A 16,929-nucleotide genomic window follows, 5' to 3' on the forward strand; every position below is an offset into this window, starting at 1 on the left:
AAATAAACTGCTTTTGGGAATTTACTTTTTATCTTTTTTTCCTTTTTTAGTTTTCCAAACTGATAATTGCTGATAGTGAGGCAAAGAGGACACAGATTCATTCTTACTCTTTCCAGGCTTCAGTTTTGTAATAATTTCTTAAGAGTTTTCGTTCGTTTGCCGTTCGCCGTATTGACGTGGAAAATTGTTCTTTACTTTTCCCTCTTTCCGTATATCTTAAGACTGCATCCCTTCAAAACCATGTTACATGTTAACTTATGTTGCTTTTAGCGAAATCTGTCTTATATTACAAGAAAATAAGGACACCTTCGCGTAACAGATGGTTTTCTTGGGGACCATCAAATAACTACGGTTTCTGCAAATGAAGGGAATGCTAGAACTTGTCGTTTTCGAGGTCAACGCTCAATGAGAGATGATCAGATATCTCTGGCTAAGATTTAAATTTTGCGTTCATTCTCGTTTCCCGGTTGCAACCGACTACTGAAACCGGAAGGGGATTCTGTCGAAATTTATAAATAGCTGCAATGATTGCGTGACCATAATACACCATATAAATTTTCGAGGGGTCTTGTGTTTTCGAGGGGTCTAAGGTTCTGAAGTCTCGGAGACACAGAACAACATACTTAGTGAATGGTTTGAACCCAGGAGTCATAAGTAGGGAAATTATGATCATCCAGGTGGAGTGTACGCCTGAGAAATACCGTACTTTGTGGTGACGTTTCCACAACCTAAGCGGAAAAAAGGCGGAAGTAATCATCAACAAAGAAATCTATGACGTCATTTGTGGCACAAACATGGCGGCCGTTGTTATGATACTTGCGGCTAAACACAGGAATTGCACCGGCCTGTGATTGGAAGTTAAAAATAGCATTAGTCACACACTACTAACCTCGTATGTACAAGAAATAAGTCAGAAACTAGTCTTCGCAAACTCTAAACGCCTTCTTTCGATAATGCATGTACTTTAAAACGAAACTCCTGCTAGAAAAAAGCCATGATTTTCAATTCGGCAAAATTTTGCCGTGAAAGCTGTTGAAATTGCAACGAAATTGAGCGAAGCTCAAAACACATACCTCTCGCGACTCATTACCAATGAAACCAGTGATTCACAATCGATATTAACGTTCGCGTATTTGTTCTCGATCACTTTCTTTTCAATATTTACTTTTTCAGCAACTTCCTGACTCGGTGCTATTCCTGTCGGCAATGCAACCTTAAGTATAGGAATTGCACCGAACCGCACAACCGATCGCTCGTATTGAAAAGCGCTTATTTACAAGTAATGAATGTTTCCTGTTCCTGTTATTAGCGGATGGACTAGTAAATGAGGCTTGGTCTTCACGCACAGTAAAAAATATATCGCTGAGGACTCGTACTACTCGGTGCGATTCCTTTCTTTAGCAGAGCAGTCGGCAATTAAATAGAGGAATTGCACCAGGGAATAATTTTCTGTCTTCATTACATGACCGATGAGAAAAGACCGCTGGTACGTACTGCGCCTACTTTTGTTACTACGCATACGTTCTGCGCATGTAGAGATGCTTGATTTTCCTTTGCCATACAGGGATGTTTTTGTACGGTTTAAAACTATGCGGAGAAACCAGAACTTATCAAGTGCGCTTGGGGGTAACCATGCATTTTCAGAGATAATAAAGCGTCAATTTGATAAAAAAAATTATCACTTTTTAGAATTATTGTATCTCTAAAAATGGTTGATTACCCCCTGTTTTCTTTTTGGATTCTTGCTAAGGACTGTTTTTCCTGCATAGTAATAAACTGGGACATAAAATACCTCTGTATTAGTAGGCGCCGTCCATAATGGCTACAAATTTATGACAAGCAAGCAGCAGCATCAACAACAACAAAAGTTTATTGCCATCTCACAAATATTTGTTGAGGAAGAGGTAAGATAGCTGCACCAATTTTTATTAATTTATTGTATTTATTTGTCTGAATATAATCTAATACCCAAATTAATTTAAATTTTACTAGGTAAAAGACCTTATACAAAAATTGGCTGATAATCACTTCTTTTATCGAGTTTTACCAACATGCGAGGCAGCGAGGCGTGCGAGGCACCATGCGAGGCGTGTGAGGCAGACGTGCGAGGCTTGAAAAAAACATGCGAGGCATGCGAGGCATGAACAACCCCAACATAAACTGCTAACCGTTTAGCTAACCGGGGAGCTATTTAAGCTAACCTGCGTGCTATTTAGGCTCGCACTTTGTAAGGACCCCTTTTATCTGTATTTAAAATTATTCAACCCCAGTCAAACAGACGCAACATTTCACGCAACACCATGCTACATTGTTGGGTGTTGTTAATTCAAGGGATTGGGAACAGCAGTGGTCAAACACACAACATGAAGCAACATGATTCAACATGAGAACACTTGAAATCTTGCTACATGTTGCATGGACAGTTTGACCCAATTCAAAGTTGACGTAACACTCACGCAACATTTCACAACATGCTGCACCCAGGTGGTCAAACAGAGGCAACTTGTTGCGCTCAACAATATTGTATGATATTGCTTGAAATATTGCATCTGTTTGAGCTAGGCTTTAGTTCAACTAGCCTGATGTTTCAGGTAAAATATTCTTTTACTTTTTGAATTCAAGAATGAGGCTAGTATTAAAGGCAAATTTGAAAGCAAACAAAAGATTATTACAATGTTGACCTTTTTGCATAGGGTCTATAATTATGTACATTGGAGTTTATATTTTTACAACATGCTTCACTTTGAAACCCTTACAATAATTTACAGAACAAAACTTGTAGAGGAAAGCACTTCAGGTGGTCATAAAGCCCACCTGCAAACTCAGTTATTGTGGGGATGTAAGTTTCCTTCGTGGAGGCTTCACTCACATAGGTTTAACTCCATACCCATCCTCATTCCACCTTGAAACTTATACCCCTAACTCCTTTTTTATACATATATAAGGACTGTAAAACAAGGGAATTAAGGACAATAACATTAGCACTTGAGTTGTCAAGAATGCCGGGAATTTCAGCTTAGTTTTCGCTGCCCTTGGTAATACTTGGATTGAAGCTACATGCCTGTTTATATTCCAAGGCCTCTAAACTTTTAATGGTCTGTATGTTGCCAGTTCTATTGTTCTTAGGGTTCCAATTTATGTTAACCATCAGTATACCATCTAGGGCTTGGCTTTAACATTGTGCTACTGAACCATAGCAACATAATGTGGATTTTCCTTTTAATTAGATTTCACTGACAGGTTCCTTGTTTGAACACTTCGCACAGTACCATTCATCTGGAGTATGTCTTGCAATTATCTTTGCACATGTCCTATTTAAAGTAAATCACAACATTAATTGTGTTACAACATTTCAAAATTCATTTTTTAGTACAACATTTACTTTAAAATATTGTTCAGTATTGATCTCACCAATGATGCCAGCAGTAGCAGCCCTCACACATAATCATGTTTTGATAAGAGGAAGTTTGACATGTTTCACATCTCCAGGCACTGTTAAGGCTTTCCACTGCAGATATACATGTATAATAATCAATGTTCATACTAAAAACTTAAGGTTATGTTATGAATAAATAAAACTTGGAAACTTAAAACTTAAAAACAAGTCTACACTGTATTTTACTTCTACTGGAGTGTTATAATTTGAGATTACTGACATTGAGGATATCTGTAAAAACATATATATGAAGCGAGTAAGAAGAAGTCTGCATTACGGTTATTGTTGGCAGTTATTTGAAAATTACAGATTGAAGTATTCAAGGAGAGGAGAGCATAATAAAGGATGCATACAGTCAGTCAATATCTCAACATAATTGAATGGATTTACAAACATGACTGACAACTTTATTTCCTCTCAGGCAGCTGAAATATCATTACATTTTTGCTTATGGGATATAAAAATTAATTAAAGTCCAAAATTCTCTGCACTGTTAAATTATATTTAAAAGGTATTTGTGATAAAACACTTACTTGACTTATTTATCATGACCCATGCATCATGCGTAAAAAGATGTTTTATTTTACTCAGGTCAGAGTCTAATGCTTCTCCTGGGGGATGGTCGTCATCAAAAGTAATGTCTTCTTCAGAGAATGCTGTGCCAAATGTACTCACTCTTCTCTTTGCAGTTTCATTAATTCCAAACCATTGAAGCATGCAGTCAAGGTCACCTGCATTTTAATATGAATGGCAATAGTTTAGCGTCTTCACAGTAAGTAGTTCATTACATTTATTGAATTGAAGGTTATATGTTTCAATACATTCATGATTTCAAGGTGAAGAAGATTCATTTCTTTGGCAGTAAAATATCCTTTTCTGACCAACATACTAGACCGAGATATACAGTCAGAATTTGTTTGTTAGATCTGCGGTTGGATTTTTGATATTTCTTTTTGGGATTGTAAAGAATGCCAGATCTGTAATGACTAAGAAGGTGCACACCCTGAAAAATGGGGTCATTCTTGTTGTTTATGCTCAAGGGTATGCCCAATTTCAATGAAAAAATGGGCAAGCGATATTACAAAAATGTCTGTTATGTGGTTGGGGATGTGGAAATTCAAGAAAATTTTAAGTGGTGTTACCAGTAAGTTCTGTAGTTGAGAGGTCATCTGCCCTTTCCAAATTCTCAAATAGCACTTGCACTTCTTCTTTTGTTGGTTTAGCGAAGCGCATGTTGCTCTTGCGTTTCCTCTTTTTCTTTGTGGAATAGAATCGGGGCTGTGTCTCAATTTTCTTGTTTGCTGTAGCCTTTGAGGTGACTTTTAACTCTTTGAGAGGCTTTCTCTTTTGGAGAGAAGTAAATACGCTTTGACCAGCATTTAAATGCTTCTGAAGTTCTTGCAAGGCAAGTTTATCCTCACAGGTCTCTAATTGTGCAAGCAATGAAAGCAATTTCCCTCGCACACATTCCCTGCAGGTAGCCAGGTCACAGTGGTTGTCACTCTGATTAATGAATTCAGTGAGATCACTCAGTTCTTGCTCAACATAATTGAATCTCTCAGTGTCATTTGATTTGGTTGCCATAGTGTCATGACATTTGTCATTAGAGAGTGACATTCTTAACAGAAATTGTTGGACATGGTGGACATGTTTGCATATAGTACTTTGGATAAGGTTGTCAGGACAGCTGCAGATGTACTGATGAATGCAGATGTTACATTCCAAGCATTTCAAGTCACAGCTTGGGTCTTTGCAAGCTTCCAATAGTTTGGTCACAGTGTAGGTACTTTGGGTATCTTCAGATTGAACAGTCCACTTAGACTCACCCACTTTGTTAATCAGCTTATAACTCATCCCTTTGCTCTTACCATGTCTGTCTTGAATAACCTTCAATTTGTAGTGGCATTTCCCCTTTGTCAGCTTGATAAGCCTTTCAAAGGACTTGTCTCTAACAAATTTAAGTAAGTTGAACAAGCAAGTGTCAACCCTCTTGTTAAACTTCCCCTTTAAATAATTGTACTTGAATACCCGGTGAAATGCCTCAACTAGCATGTTGGTGTTGATTCCCATGCCAGCCCTATGGCAATAAGCCTACAGCTCCTTTTTGGTCACCCATTCTCGTTCGAAATAGGCACTGAATGAAGGACTTGCAGATGGAAGGTATTGCAACATCTTAGTCAACTTGTCTTCAAAGTCCTCAGTGTTTGTTTCTTGTAGGACAGTTCGAAGCATTTTATAAATTTCAGCGGCAACCACAGTGTCCTTTACCTTTGCTCGTAGTTCATCTTGCCACGCCCGATCCACGTGCCATGTACAAAGCAGTCTGATGGGCTTGCCCCCCATTATCCCGATCCAGGCGTTGAAAAACTGGCTGGCAGTATCACTCATAACCCATTGAGGCAACAAAGTTCCACAATTTTGTTTCAACTGTTTGAAGAAAATGCACATGTGTGTAAAATCCTCATGGTTGGACATGCACCATGCTATAGGTACACCCTCTCCACATTCATCCGTTACCATGACTGTTGTCAGGAGGAAGTCATACCCAGTAGTGCCATGCGTGGAGTCAATGCAAACACCCTTGGATGCAAACTTCTGGGCCATATTTTTTTGAAAGGGTGTTTGGATGACGATCATAAAATCCTCCTTCAGTAGACCTGAGTCATCCCCAGGATCTTCACCTTGTAATTTATAAAAGAGAACAGGATTGTTGGGACTTGTTCTCCATTCTTCTATCCACGCACGCACACTTTCTTGATCATTAGTACTTCTTTGGACATCTGCCAAACCAAAAGCTCGGGTGATGTTGGACAGGTCTTTTTTGTCAGTTAAGTGGTGGCGTTTGAACTCTTCACTGCCAATCCCCTCTTCTCTTATGTCACCTAAAATCCTGTCTCTATTCACCCCTTGCTGTAACAAGGCTGCTATTTCGAGCTTCTTACCCAGTGGAAGCCTTGTATGTTGCAGCTCTTTCTCATGCCCATAATGAGTAATGCATGCATCAACCATCCATCTATCTCCATCTAACTTCGTTGCTTTCAAGGTTGCAGTGCAATTGTTCTGTATCTTGCAGGTTCCTGTGTGATGTAATTATCATAATATTATTGTGAATATTATTTAATTAGTGCATAGGCATGTAGTTTTCACTCTTAAGTAAAAGTTGTTCAAGATGATGCTCCATGACAGTTTTGTAATAGTTGCTGTGGGCATGAACGTTCCCCCAAAATTTAAAATTTCATTGTCTGTCTGTACTTCAACATTAAAATTAGGAACACCCATTGGAAATGTTTATATAAATAGTGGGCAATTTTGTTTTAATTTTGCCAAAGGTTTTCCAAATGTTTGGGTTTGTGTGTATCTCTGTCACAGACTGCAATGTTGTTTTTGTCATACCCTGTGATTTGGTGCGCCTTTTTCCTGTTCCCTTGGGCTTGTAAATACCACCCCTGTTACACTGGTAGTATTGGGTGTTTCCCTTACTGCCAGTGGTTTTGATGAAGGAACACTTTTCATCTTCCTCCAGCTTTTGTTTCCATTCCTCAAATGCTGAGAACAAAGAAAAAAAAAGAGAACAAATTAAAATTGAAAGGCATCTTGTACAATTGACTTATAGGGTGTATAAGTAGATAGATGTACGGAATAATTGGGGTACTGGAAGCTGGGTCCTGGGTAATGATTAACTCATTACAGGAACAGCAGGAGAAAAAGTGCTGTGAAGGATGCCCTAGTAGTCCCTACCCTCCCTAGTTGGCTGAAAAAACCCTTCCTGTAAATAGACCATTGGACAAATACAAATGCTTGGTTACTTTTCAAATTTCAAAGAACAAGAATCTAAGGTGCAGCTAGTTCCTTTTTTAAGGAATCTTGTGTCCAAATCTGTAAATTTACTGAAGTAGTAGGAACAACTAACCCATTCTTTGAAAGCATTGCTTGCAACATTTTTAATCTTTGAATTTCTACATTAGCATCTTTAGTCACAAGAAAAAGTGAACAGTGTAAGTGTGGTTATAGTTTGATGTTGCCTCTCACCTGCATTATTGTCCAGATACACTGTCTTGGTTTCAAACTGTAGGTTGTGCATCTCAGACAGATATTTTCTCAGGTCCAATATTTTGTGACACTGAAACGCACAGTTTTGGCATCTACAAGGTCCATTCAGTTCTATTCTTTCGTTTGGGTGACGCCGCCCTAAATGCCTTTTTAAAGACGAATTACGGGAAAAGACAGAGTGGCAATAACTGCATTCATATCTTTTATTTTTTACAGGAGCATCATTGTTATTGGACCCTTCCTCATCGGTGATCTGGTTAGTGTATTGGACAGTGGCCTGGTCATTGGGGGCTCTGTCAGGAGAAGCTGATGGCTGTTTAACAGGGGCCTGGTCATTGGGGGCTCTGTCAGGAGAAGCTGATGGCTGTTTAACAGTGGCCTGGTCATTGGGGGCTCTGTCAGGAGAAGCTGATGGCTGTTTAACAGTGGCCTGGTCATTGGGGGCTCTGTCAGGAGAAGCTGATGGCTGTTTAACAGTGGCCTGGTCATTGGGGGCTCTGTCAGGAGAAGCTGATGGCTGTTTAACAGGGGCCTGGTCATTGGGGGCTCTGTCAGGAGAAGCTGATGGCTGTTTAACAGTGGCCTGGTCATTGGGGGCTCTGTCAGGAGAAGCTGATGGCTGTTTAACAGTGGCCTGGTCATTGGGGGCTCTGTAAGGAGAAACTGATGGCTGTTTAACAGTGGCCTGGTCATTGGGGGCTCTGTCAGGAGAAGCTGATGGCTGTTTAACAGTGGCCTGGTCATTGGGGGCTCTGTCAGGAGAAGCTGATGGCTGTTTAACAGGGGCCTGGTCAGTGGTGGCTCTGTCAGGTGTAGCTGATGGCTGTTTCACAGTGACCTGGTCAGTGGTAGCTCTGTCCGGAGAAGCTGATGGCTGTTTCACAGTGGCCTGGTCAGTGGTGGCTCTGTCAGGTGTAGCTGATGGCTGTTTCACAGTGACCTGGTCAGTGGTAGCTCTGTCAGGTGTAGCTGATGGCTGTTTCACAGTGGCCTGGTCAGTGGTAGCTCTGTCAGGAGTAGCTGACGGCTGTTTCACAGTGGCCTGGTCAGTGGTAGCTCTGTCAGGTGTAGCTGATGGCTGTTTCCCAGTGGCCTGGTCAGTGGTAGCTCTGTCAGGTGTAGCTGATGGCTGTTTCACAGTGGCCTGGTCAGTGGTAGCTCTGTCAGGTGTAGCTGATGGCTGTTTCACAGTGGCCTGGTCAGTGGTAGCTCTGTCAGGTGTAGCTGATGGCTGTTTCACAGTGGCCTGGTCAGTGGTAGCTCTGTCAGGTGTAGCTGATGGCTGTTTCACAGTGGCCTGGTCAGTGGTGGCTCTGTCAGGAGTAGCTGGTGGTTCCTCATAACTGATATCATCAGCTGTGGCTCTATCAGGAGTTGCTGGCGGTTCTTCAAAACTGGCCTGATCAACAGCCGGTGATTGGTCAGATCTGGCTTGGGTGGTTGCAGTTGAATTAGGTTCAGCAACATGGCTATGTGGGACAACATATGCTGCATTAATAGTGTTGTCAGCAAACCAGGCTGCAACCACCCTGTGAAGGTAGCCACTGTATTTAGAGGGTGTGGTGAGGAAAACTTGTGGCAGCTGTGAGATTTTCATTTCATCAACACATGACAATAATGAAAAAAGATTTGGGTTGAAGCAAGCAATTGCAGCCATTACCATGACAACAATACCGCAGATATTCATGCATGTCTGCAAAGGGTATAGTTTAGCACATGATGTGCCACAGCAGTGTCTACCATTGGAAGAGATACTTCTTGGATCGTGACAAACTTGTATGGAAAATTCATGAAAATCTGCATCACAAACCGTTATGAATGAGTGCAACTTTTCAATGAGACCATCAGGAACTGGCCATGCCAGTGAGTCGCCATATGTAATTATTTTTTCGCGTATGTCCACAAGGCATATGGTCCAGTGGGCACCATGCTGTTCGTCAGTACCAAGATAAGTACAGCCATTTGCAGAGCGACCAACATTGACGGCAAAGAGCAGCTTTTCAGGTTTCAATGATCCATTGGAGAAGCAGCGTAAGGTAGACGGATCTCTTCGAAGTAAATCATTAATATATAGGCAGTACACATCAGACTGATTGTTGAGAACTTTCATGAGCCAACTGATGTGGTCACCCGAAACCCAGCGCTTGACACAGACCATTGAAAGCTCTTTTGGGGACATGGCATATGGCGACAGCAGTTCTCCATACCGTACTGAATATAACAAGTGTTGAAACTTGCTGATAGAAGAAGGTGGTGGCTGTTGTACTGTGTCAGGGATGTCATAGTTTGCTGAAAACCACTTTAACTCTTTCTCAACATCCTCTTTTATTGCTTTTGCAGAATGGAACCTAAGCATGTCTTGTATTGCTGGGATATCAAACCGACCAAGTGAATTTTCAGCATAAAGGAAATGACCACACTTGGCGAGTTGCTTTTTGGTGATTTCATCTTTCCACTGTGTCAGGTATTTTTCTGGTGGAATGAAAGAGAGCTGGAATGGGTCTGCTACTTCCTTTGGGGTGATTTGACGGACAATTCGATTCTTTCCAGGATATCTTGTTAATGGAACCCGATTTTCATATGCCTGCCCTCTACTAAATGATCTTATCGTTGAAGGGTTAAACCTCTTAGAATTCTTCTTTAAGTTGATTACCTGTATGAATAAAGGAAACATAAATTGTGTGGTGGAATTTCTAACTGAAAGGTTCTGTGTTAATAAATATTGTTTATGCATTTCGTTTCTTACCAGTTTACTCTGCTGAATAGTTGATATTGGATAGTCAGGACTATGTGCCTCTGTTTCTTGTTATTTTTGATAATTTTTAATTTCCCCAATGAAGTCATTAATACAGTCAGAAATTTTGCGGTTGTCATGTCACCATGTAGTGCTTGGTCAGTAAATTTGACCATTTCAGCCTCCAGGTTATTTTTCCTCAGAATCCATGTTTAAATGATGACCGGTAATTATCAATTTTTGTTCAGTGTACTTTCCTTTTTTTAATGTAGTAAAGAGTACCAAATATTATGGGTAAAAAGGTGCTATTTAGGTGCGTGGGGTGGGGTGGGGGGGTGGGGAGGGAAGGGGGGCTGGGAGATTTCAAAGGTGCTTTTGAATAGCCCAATTTCGATAAATTAAGTTCAGTATAAACCAGTACACATCACTGGCAGGCTCCAGGCTCCAGGCTCCAGGCTCCAGGCTCCACTCTATAATTTATTCCCTGGAGCCTCGAAGTGCTGTTTTTTGAAGCTGAATTTTAATAAATCGAAATTGGGCTATTTTGTGGGGACTAGTTTTAGCCTGAATGGAATTTATGTATCTAAAAACTTTGACCTTCATTGACTGTCCCTTTAATTTCATATTTCTGGCTTGCACATACCTAGAAGATGTTACTGGGGTAGCACCCCCTCACTCCCATAGTGGTGCTGCAAGGCAGTTGACAAAAAATTTATGGACCTGTTTTCAGAAGGTTTGCATTTTATCCCGAATATATGGTATAACCAGGAGGGTTTAACTTGAATAGAAATGCATTGTTAATGTTAGCCCATATTCATTATGTTAATTGGCCTATTGAAATTATCAAGGTGGGTCTTACCTCCATAACAGTAGTTGCCATTGTGTGAAACACAGAAAAAACAACACCTTGAGTGTCACAACGATTGAAACGGAATAGTTATTGAGATAGAGAAAAAGCTGGAGGATTTCCCGCGAAAAATTTGGAAAAAAGTGAGTCTGCATGGTAACTAAGCAGCGGTGTTGCCTTTCAAAGTTCCTTGGGCATGTAACTATCACCAAGTCAAAGATTATTCCCTGGTGCAATTCCTCTATTTAAGTGTCGACTGCTCTGCTAAAGAAAGGAATCGCACCGAGTAGTACGAGTCCTCAGCGATATATTTTTTACTGTGCGTGAAGACCAAGCCTCATTTACTAGTCCATCCGCTAATAACAGGAACAGGAAACATTCATTACTTGTAAATAAGCGCTTTTCAATACGAGCGATCGGTTGTGCGGTTTGGTGCAATTCCTATACTTAAAGCACATCAGGTTGCATTGCCGACAGGAATAGCACCGAGTCAGGAAGTTGCTGAAAAAGTAAATATTGAAAAGAAAGTGATCGAGAACAAATACGTGAACGTTAATATCGATTGTGAATCACTGGTTTCATTGGTTATGAGTCGCGAGAGGTATGTGTTTCGAGCTTAGCTCAATTTCGTTGCAATTTTCAACAGCTTTCACGGCAAAATTTTGCCGAATTGAAAATCGTGGCTTTTTTCTGGCAGGAGTTTCGTTTTAAAGTACATGCGTTATCGAAAGATGGCGTTTAGAGTTTGCGAAGACTAGTTTCTGACTTATTTCTTGTCCATACGAGGTTAGTAGTGTGTGACTAATGCTATTTTTAACTTCCAATCACAGGCCGGTGCAATTCCTGTGTTTAGCCGCAAGTGTTATGATCAAGTACTCTTCGAAGAAAAAGACGCTGACGTTGTTACTTCTCCTTTTCCTTTTCTGTCTTGAAGGTAAAAATTACTGATTTTATATCAACATAAGTTCATCGATAGCAAGTCTCAGTTAATGTTTCCGTTTCTAGCGCCTTTTGAACGCTAACATCATGTTCGAGTCACTCGAGTCATTGAGATCCCCTGTAATCTTTGTTTCATGTAATAAGTTGAATTTCTGGGTGGACGTCCTCGGACTAGCTATGTATAAATGGAATCTCCGTGTGATTGCTTTAAAAAGAAACAAACTTGGTGCCACCAACAGAGATTCAAGCAAATACTGCTAAGCTGCGAGATCACGAGGCAGCCCAAGTTCGCGTCACTAGAGAGCGTGTAATAATTAATTGGCTTTGAGTGCAAGCAGCCATTGAGAATTTAAACGCATTGTAAGACTTTGTATGGGAAATAAAATACTGTCAATTATGAAGTTTAAAAAACGCTAAATTGAACTTTCATTCAATAAAACGAATAAAACTGCCAAGTTCGAGTCACTAGAGAGCGTGTTATAATTTTAAATAACCAGTGAGACGGTGACCTTTGAGTGCAAGCGGTATTGGGTTACAGACAGCCGTTGAGAAATTTGAACGCATTATAAGACCTTTGTATGGGAAATAAAATACCGGCGATTTTTACGCTTAAAAAAAAAACGCTAAATTTAACTTTCATTCAATAAAATGAATGAAACTGACTCACCTCTGGTGTATCCTTGTGAATTTTGTAGCCAATTTCACCGTTTCGAGCGTTCTTTGAAATCACTGTCATTCCCCTCATAAGACGGAGTCAAGGCAGCACACTAAGATTTCGACCGCAAGCTCACGCAGTCCGCTCAGAGGCGGTTTGCGCCTCGAAAATCCATCCCAGCCTTATGAAGGAAATGACAGTGATTTCAAAGAATGCCCGAAACGGCAAAATAAACCCCAAAACGCAGAAGAATACACCAGAGGTGAGTCAGTTTTTTCATTTTATTGAATGAAAGTTAAATTTAGCTTTTTTTTGAGGGTCAGAATTGTCGGTATTTTATTTCCCATACAAAGTCTTATAATGCGTTCAAATTCTCAACGGCTGCCCGTAACTCAATACCGCTTGCACTCAAGGTCATCGTCTCACTAGTTATTAATTATCACACGCTTTGTAGTCAAGCCACGAAAACTTGGCAGTTTTATTCGTTTTAGTGAATGAAACTTAAATTTAGCGTTTTTTAAACTTCAGAATCAGAGTCTTATAATGCGTTTAAATTCTCAATGGCTGCTTGCACTCAAAGGTCATCATGCCCGCTAGTAATTAATTATTACACGCTCTCTGGTGACGCGGGTCAATTCATTCTAAACCCAAACGCCAGGGCTTTGATGAAAGTATCTGATCAAATTGTGCATCGTGTGCCCTGAATTACACTTCAAATGCCCCGCTGGCTGAGGTACAATATACGAAGAGTATTAAATTTGCATCCTTGTTAGAATTAGCGCCATATTTAAGAGAAATGGGGGTTACTTTCCAGAGAAGCTGTGCTGCTGCATCAATCGGGAGTGGAAGCGAATGTTTGGCTTTATCAATATAGTTGGCTGCTGCGTTAAGAGATTTGAGTGCTAATGTTTCGAGTATTGGCCCTTCATCAAAGTGACTATTCATTCTGATGAAGGGCTAACGGACGCTCGAAATGTCAGCACTCAAATCTCTTTAATGTGATGGTCAAATAACCTTTTCAACTCTGTTGATAACATCAAACCTTTTTTAAAACAAAGCATAAACTGACAGGGCAGTGGCTGTTTATGTCATAATCCCTTCTATCAAGCTTGACCGTACACAGGGAGTGATATGGAAGGCTTCAATATTAATAAGTGATCTTATGTTACACGCAAGCCTGAGTAATCAAGTAGATAAACCCCTTCAGGTGGCTGGTATATTATTTGTAAGCTGACTAGTTTACTCTATTTAATTTTACTCTTTTTTGTTCTGTTCAAGAAAAATCAGGCAGGTAACTGATATCAAATTAAATTACAACTATGAATGTCACCTGATAAATGCCATTCAATTTTCTACCAGTAACCAATCTTTCAGATAGAGATCGCAATCAGCGGTCTCGCGTTAAAAAATCTGGGAAAAATGGCTTCCTGGCCCAACAAAATGAATAGCAAACTTAAGAAAATTTGGAGAGAACAGGCACACCTATTGACCCCTCAAAATTCTTCATTGACGCGCTGACTTTGAGAGTTTTCTTGAACACTCAGGTGACATGTTCCATCCAATGAGAATGTGCACAAAACAATCCGGCCACCGTTCTGAAAAGATGGCAACTGGTACATTCTCCCTCATAATATTATATTCTTAGAGAACTGTAAAAAGTTTCAACACCGTGTATAAATAAAGTGTAGGTAATTGTGCATGTGTATGTATGTATCGTACAAAAACCCTAAAAACACTATTAAAAATGCACAGAAAAGTTCTAAAAACTTCAAACCTAGCATACACAATGTTGTTGGCTTTAGGTCGAATTTTGCTGATAAATGTGGCCTTTTTGTGTGCCTATTAGCTGTATTTATGTTCACAAGGTATTGTGATAAAATGTACAACGGCCATCTTTTTTCGTACGAAGGATTGGTGGGTTACAAGTCAATGATATCCTGGCCCCAGTTGTTCAAAGGGCGGATAATTTTGTCCACTGGATAGTTCGGTATCCGGCAGATAAAATGTGTCCAAGGTTTTCACCATAGTCCTATAATTTGTGATTAGAGTAGAAGCATAAATGTCAAATTTAAGAATGGGATTGTGTGGAAAACTTGCCAAAAGCATTGGTTGGAGTACATTTGCTCCACTGGATAGCGACTTATCCAGTGGATAAAGTCGCTTTTTGAACAACTGGGGCTTGGTGATTAAAAAGGTATGCAAATCTTCCTCAGTTTCAGGAAACTCCAATAACTGCACCCTGCCTGCAGTGAAAGGTTCATGTGAGGCACACATGCCCCGGTTCTTTTACAATGCAACATCAAGCCAGTGTGAGAAATTTATTTATGGGGGATGTGGTGGAAATGATAACAACTTCTACAGTTTGAATGAATGTCTCAAAGAATGCAAAAGTAGGTATTGATTTTATTTACTAAAGATTAGGTTACATGCTAATTTAATTTGTTTTATTTATTTCATTGAATCGCCATAAAAGGCAACAAAATTTAGGTGCAATAAACAACAGATGCAAGATGATAACAAAGGAGGGGGAAGGGGAAGTAACAGGATGGAATCAACTTAATCCAAGTTGCCAACTAAGAAAGAGAAAAAAGAAATAAAAAAGTCAAACGAGAACTATGAAAAAAACATAGAAAATAAATTGTATTGGTGTTTAATCTGTTTTATGAGGAACAGCTGACCTTAATCTTATAGGAAGGACACATGAATAGAACACTGACAGGGAGTTAATTCTATGCGATGTGCCTACCCGACTGATCCCCATAACCCATGAATCAAAGCTAGACCTATGTACTATGTTTCTTCCACCTTACATTGTCATGATTGCTTTGTTAATAGTGGACATGTACATAGCTACCCAAAGCTAGTTTACAGGCATTTCACTCAGAACGTATAGCGGGAAACAAATAACAATCAAATCGAACATAACATGTTTAAAAATCCCAGCTGGAAGGAGGCGAACCACCTGGCTATATTTACAAGCGTGGCCGAGATGGGACTTGAACCTGGGACCTTCGGATTTCAAGTCTGGCCCTCTAACCGCTGGGCCATGCCGCCTCCTTAATAGAGCTATAATAGTGTTATTTAACTGAGTCATCAAGGTTGCAAGCTGCAGGCAGTACATGTATGTTTTACTTTCAATGCCTCCAGATATGGACATAATAGAGCTGCTTTCTTTCTTTTCTATTCTTTTTTTTTTATTTGTTTATTTATTTATTTATTTATTTTTGTTGCTTGTTTTTTTCTGTTGTGACATTGAAATGTTTTAATCTTCTTTGGGCAGTAAATAAATCATGTGAACCTAGCTTTATAATCTATCAACGCAACTTGTACAAATCCTGTTTCAAGGCCTCCTTTTTAACTCGTGAATGCGCGTAGCGCAATGAACGAGTTATAGCGATAGTTGACTGTGGACTTGGTTGGTTAGTTGGTCGGTCGGTCGGTCGGTCGGTCGGTTTTGTCGTTAACTTTCGGGCGTGCGCAGTGAATGAGTTTTAAATTCAATTAGTGGAAAAAAACACGCAAACATTTGTTGTTCACGGCGCATCAGGAAATTCTTATTCAATATGTAGAGAATAATTTGACGATCATTTAGTGCAAGAATGGAGATTTTTCGTTCAATCTGAGCAAAGTTACAAGTTTTTTCAGTTTTTCAGAAAGTCGGGGGTCGGAAACTGAATTAGTGAAAAAAAAAACGTGAAAATTTTTTTCACGACGCGTCAGAATTCTCTCATTCATTCTGTAGAGAATAATTTGACAATCATTTTAGTGTAAGAATGGAGATTTTTCGTTGAATCTGAGCAAAGTTATAGTTTTTTTTTCGTTTTTTTCTACAGAGTGCGGTTTCTTTTAAGAATTAAAAATAATTTAATTTAGAAATAATTTAATTAAAAAAATATTTAATTTGTCAGTTTTCACGCGAAAGCGGAACATGCCATGTCACGCATCATTGACGTCGTAAACAAAATTATGCAAATTTCTGGTGAAATGAACACTTTAAGATCTTGTCAGCTTTCATATGCACGGAGGTTTCATAGGGGAAAATGTTTCATTTTCGAAATTTACAACTGGTAATTTATGGGGAGGCAAAAGGACGCGGTCGATAAATAATTCTTATTTAGCAAGAGCTTGTCATAGTTCATTATTTTTACTTGAGGATTACGTGGACTGAACTCCAAAGGAAAAATTTCGCGCTGTTATGTCGGGCATGAAATGTAATGCGATACTTTGTTGAACAGATTTCCCTTTGTGAGATCGGCTTGCCCTACAGT

The 16,929-nt window shown here is 39.7% G+C and overlaps 1 protein-coding gene, 1 long non-coding RNA gene and 1 pseudogene across 3 annotated transcripts in view; 2 read left to right on the forward strand and 1 right to left on the reverse strand.

The window, feature by feature from the left end:
* The first annotated feature begins 1,501 nt into the window (after positions 1 to 1,501).
* LOC146464094 (uncharacterized) lies at positions 1,502 to 7,840 on the forward strand. Its single transcript, XR_014856728.1, has 3 exons — positions 1,502 to 1,904; positions 4,126 to 4,208; positions 7,703 to 7,840. It is a non-coding gene; the product is annotated as an uncharacterized LOC146464094 (long non-coding RNA).
* Positions 3,069 to 11,196, reverse strand: LOC146464095 (uncharacterized; annotated as a pseudogene). Its single transcript, XR_014868593.1, has 7 exons — positions 11,080 to 11,196; positions 7,466 to 10,139; positions 6,830 to 6,982; positions 4,579 to 6,513; positions 3,970 to 4,167; positions 3,412 to 3,508; positions 3,069 to 3,311 (listed from the first exon to the last, which is right to left on the reverse strand). The product of XR_014868593.1 is annotated as an uncharacterized LOC146464095 (transcript).
* Positions 11,197 to 11,534: 338 nt separating this feature from the next.
* Positions 11,535 to 16,929, forward strand: part of LOC146464096 (uncharacterized) — a 42,750-nt gene continuing 37,355 nt past the window's right edge. The window contains exons 1-3 of the mRNA XM_085130170.1: positions 11,535 to 11,668; positions 11,898 to 12,001; positions 14,875 to 15,051. Coding sequence (XP_084986296.1) covers positions 11,655 to 11,668; positions 11,898 to 12,001; positions 14,875 to 15,051 — 295 coding nt within the window. The 5' untranslated portion in view covers positions 11,535 to 11,654. The remainder of the gene's footprint in view (positions 11,669 to 11,897; positions 12,002 to 14,874; positions 15,052 to 16,929) is intronic.

The sequence above is a fragment of the Pavona decussata genome, unplaced genomic scaffold, assembly GCF_977016875.1.
Source record: "Pavona decussata unplaced genomic scaffold, jaPavDecu1.1 SCAFFOLD_169, whole genome shotgun sequence".
NCBI lineage: Eukaryota > Metazoa > Cnidaria > Anthozoa > Scleractinia > Agariciidae > Pavona > Pavona decussata.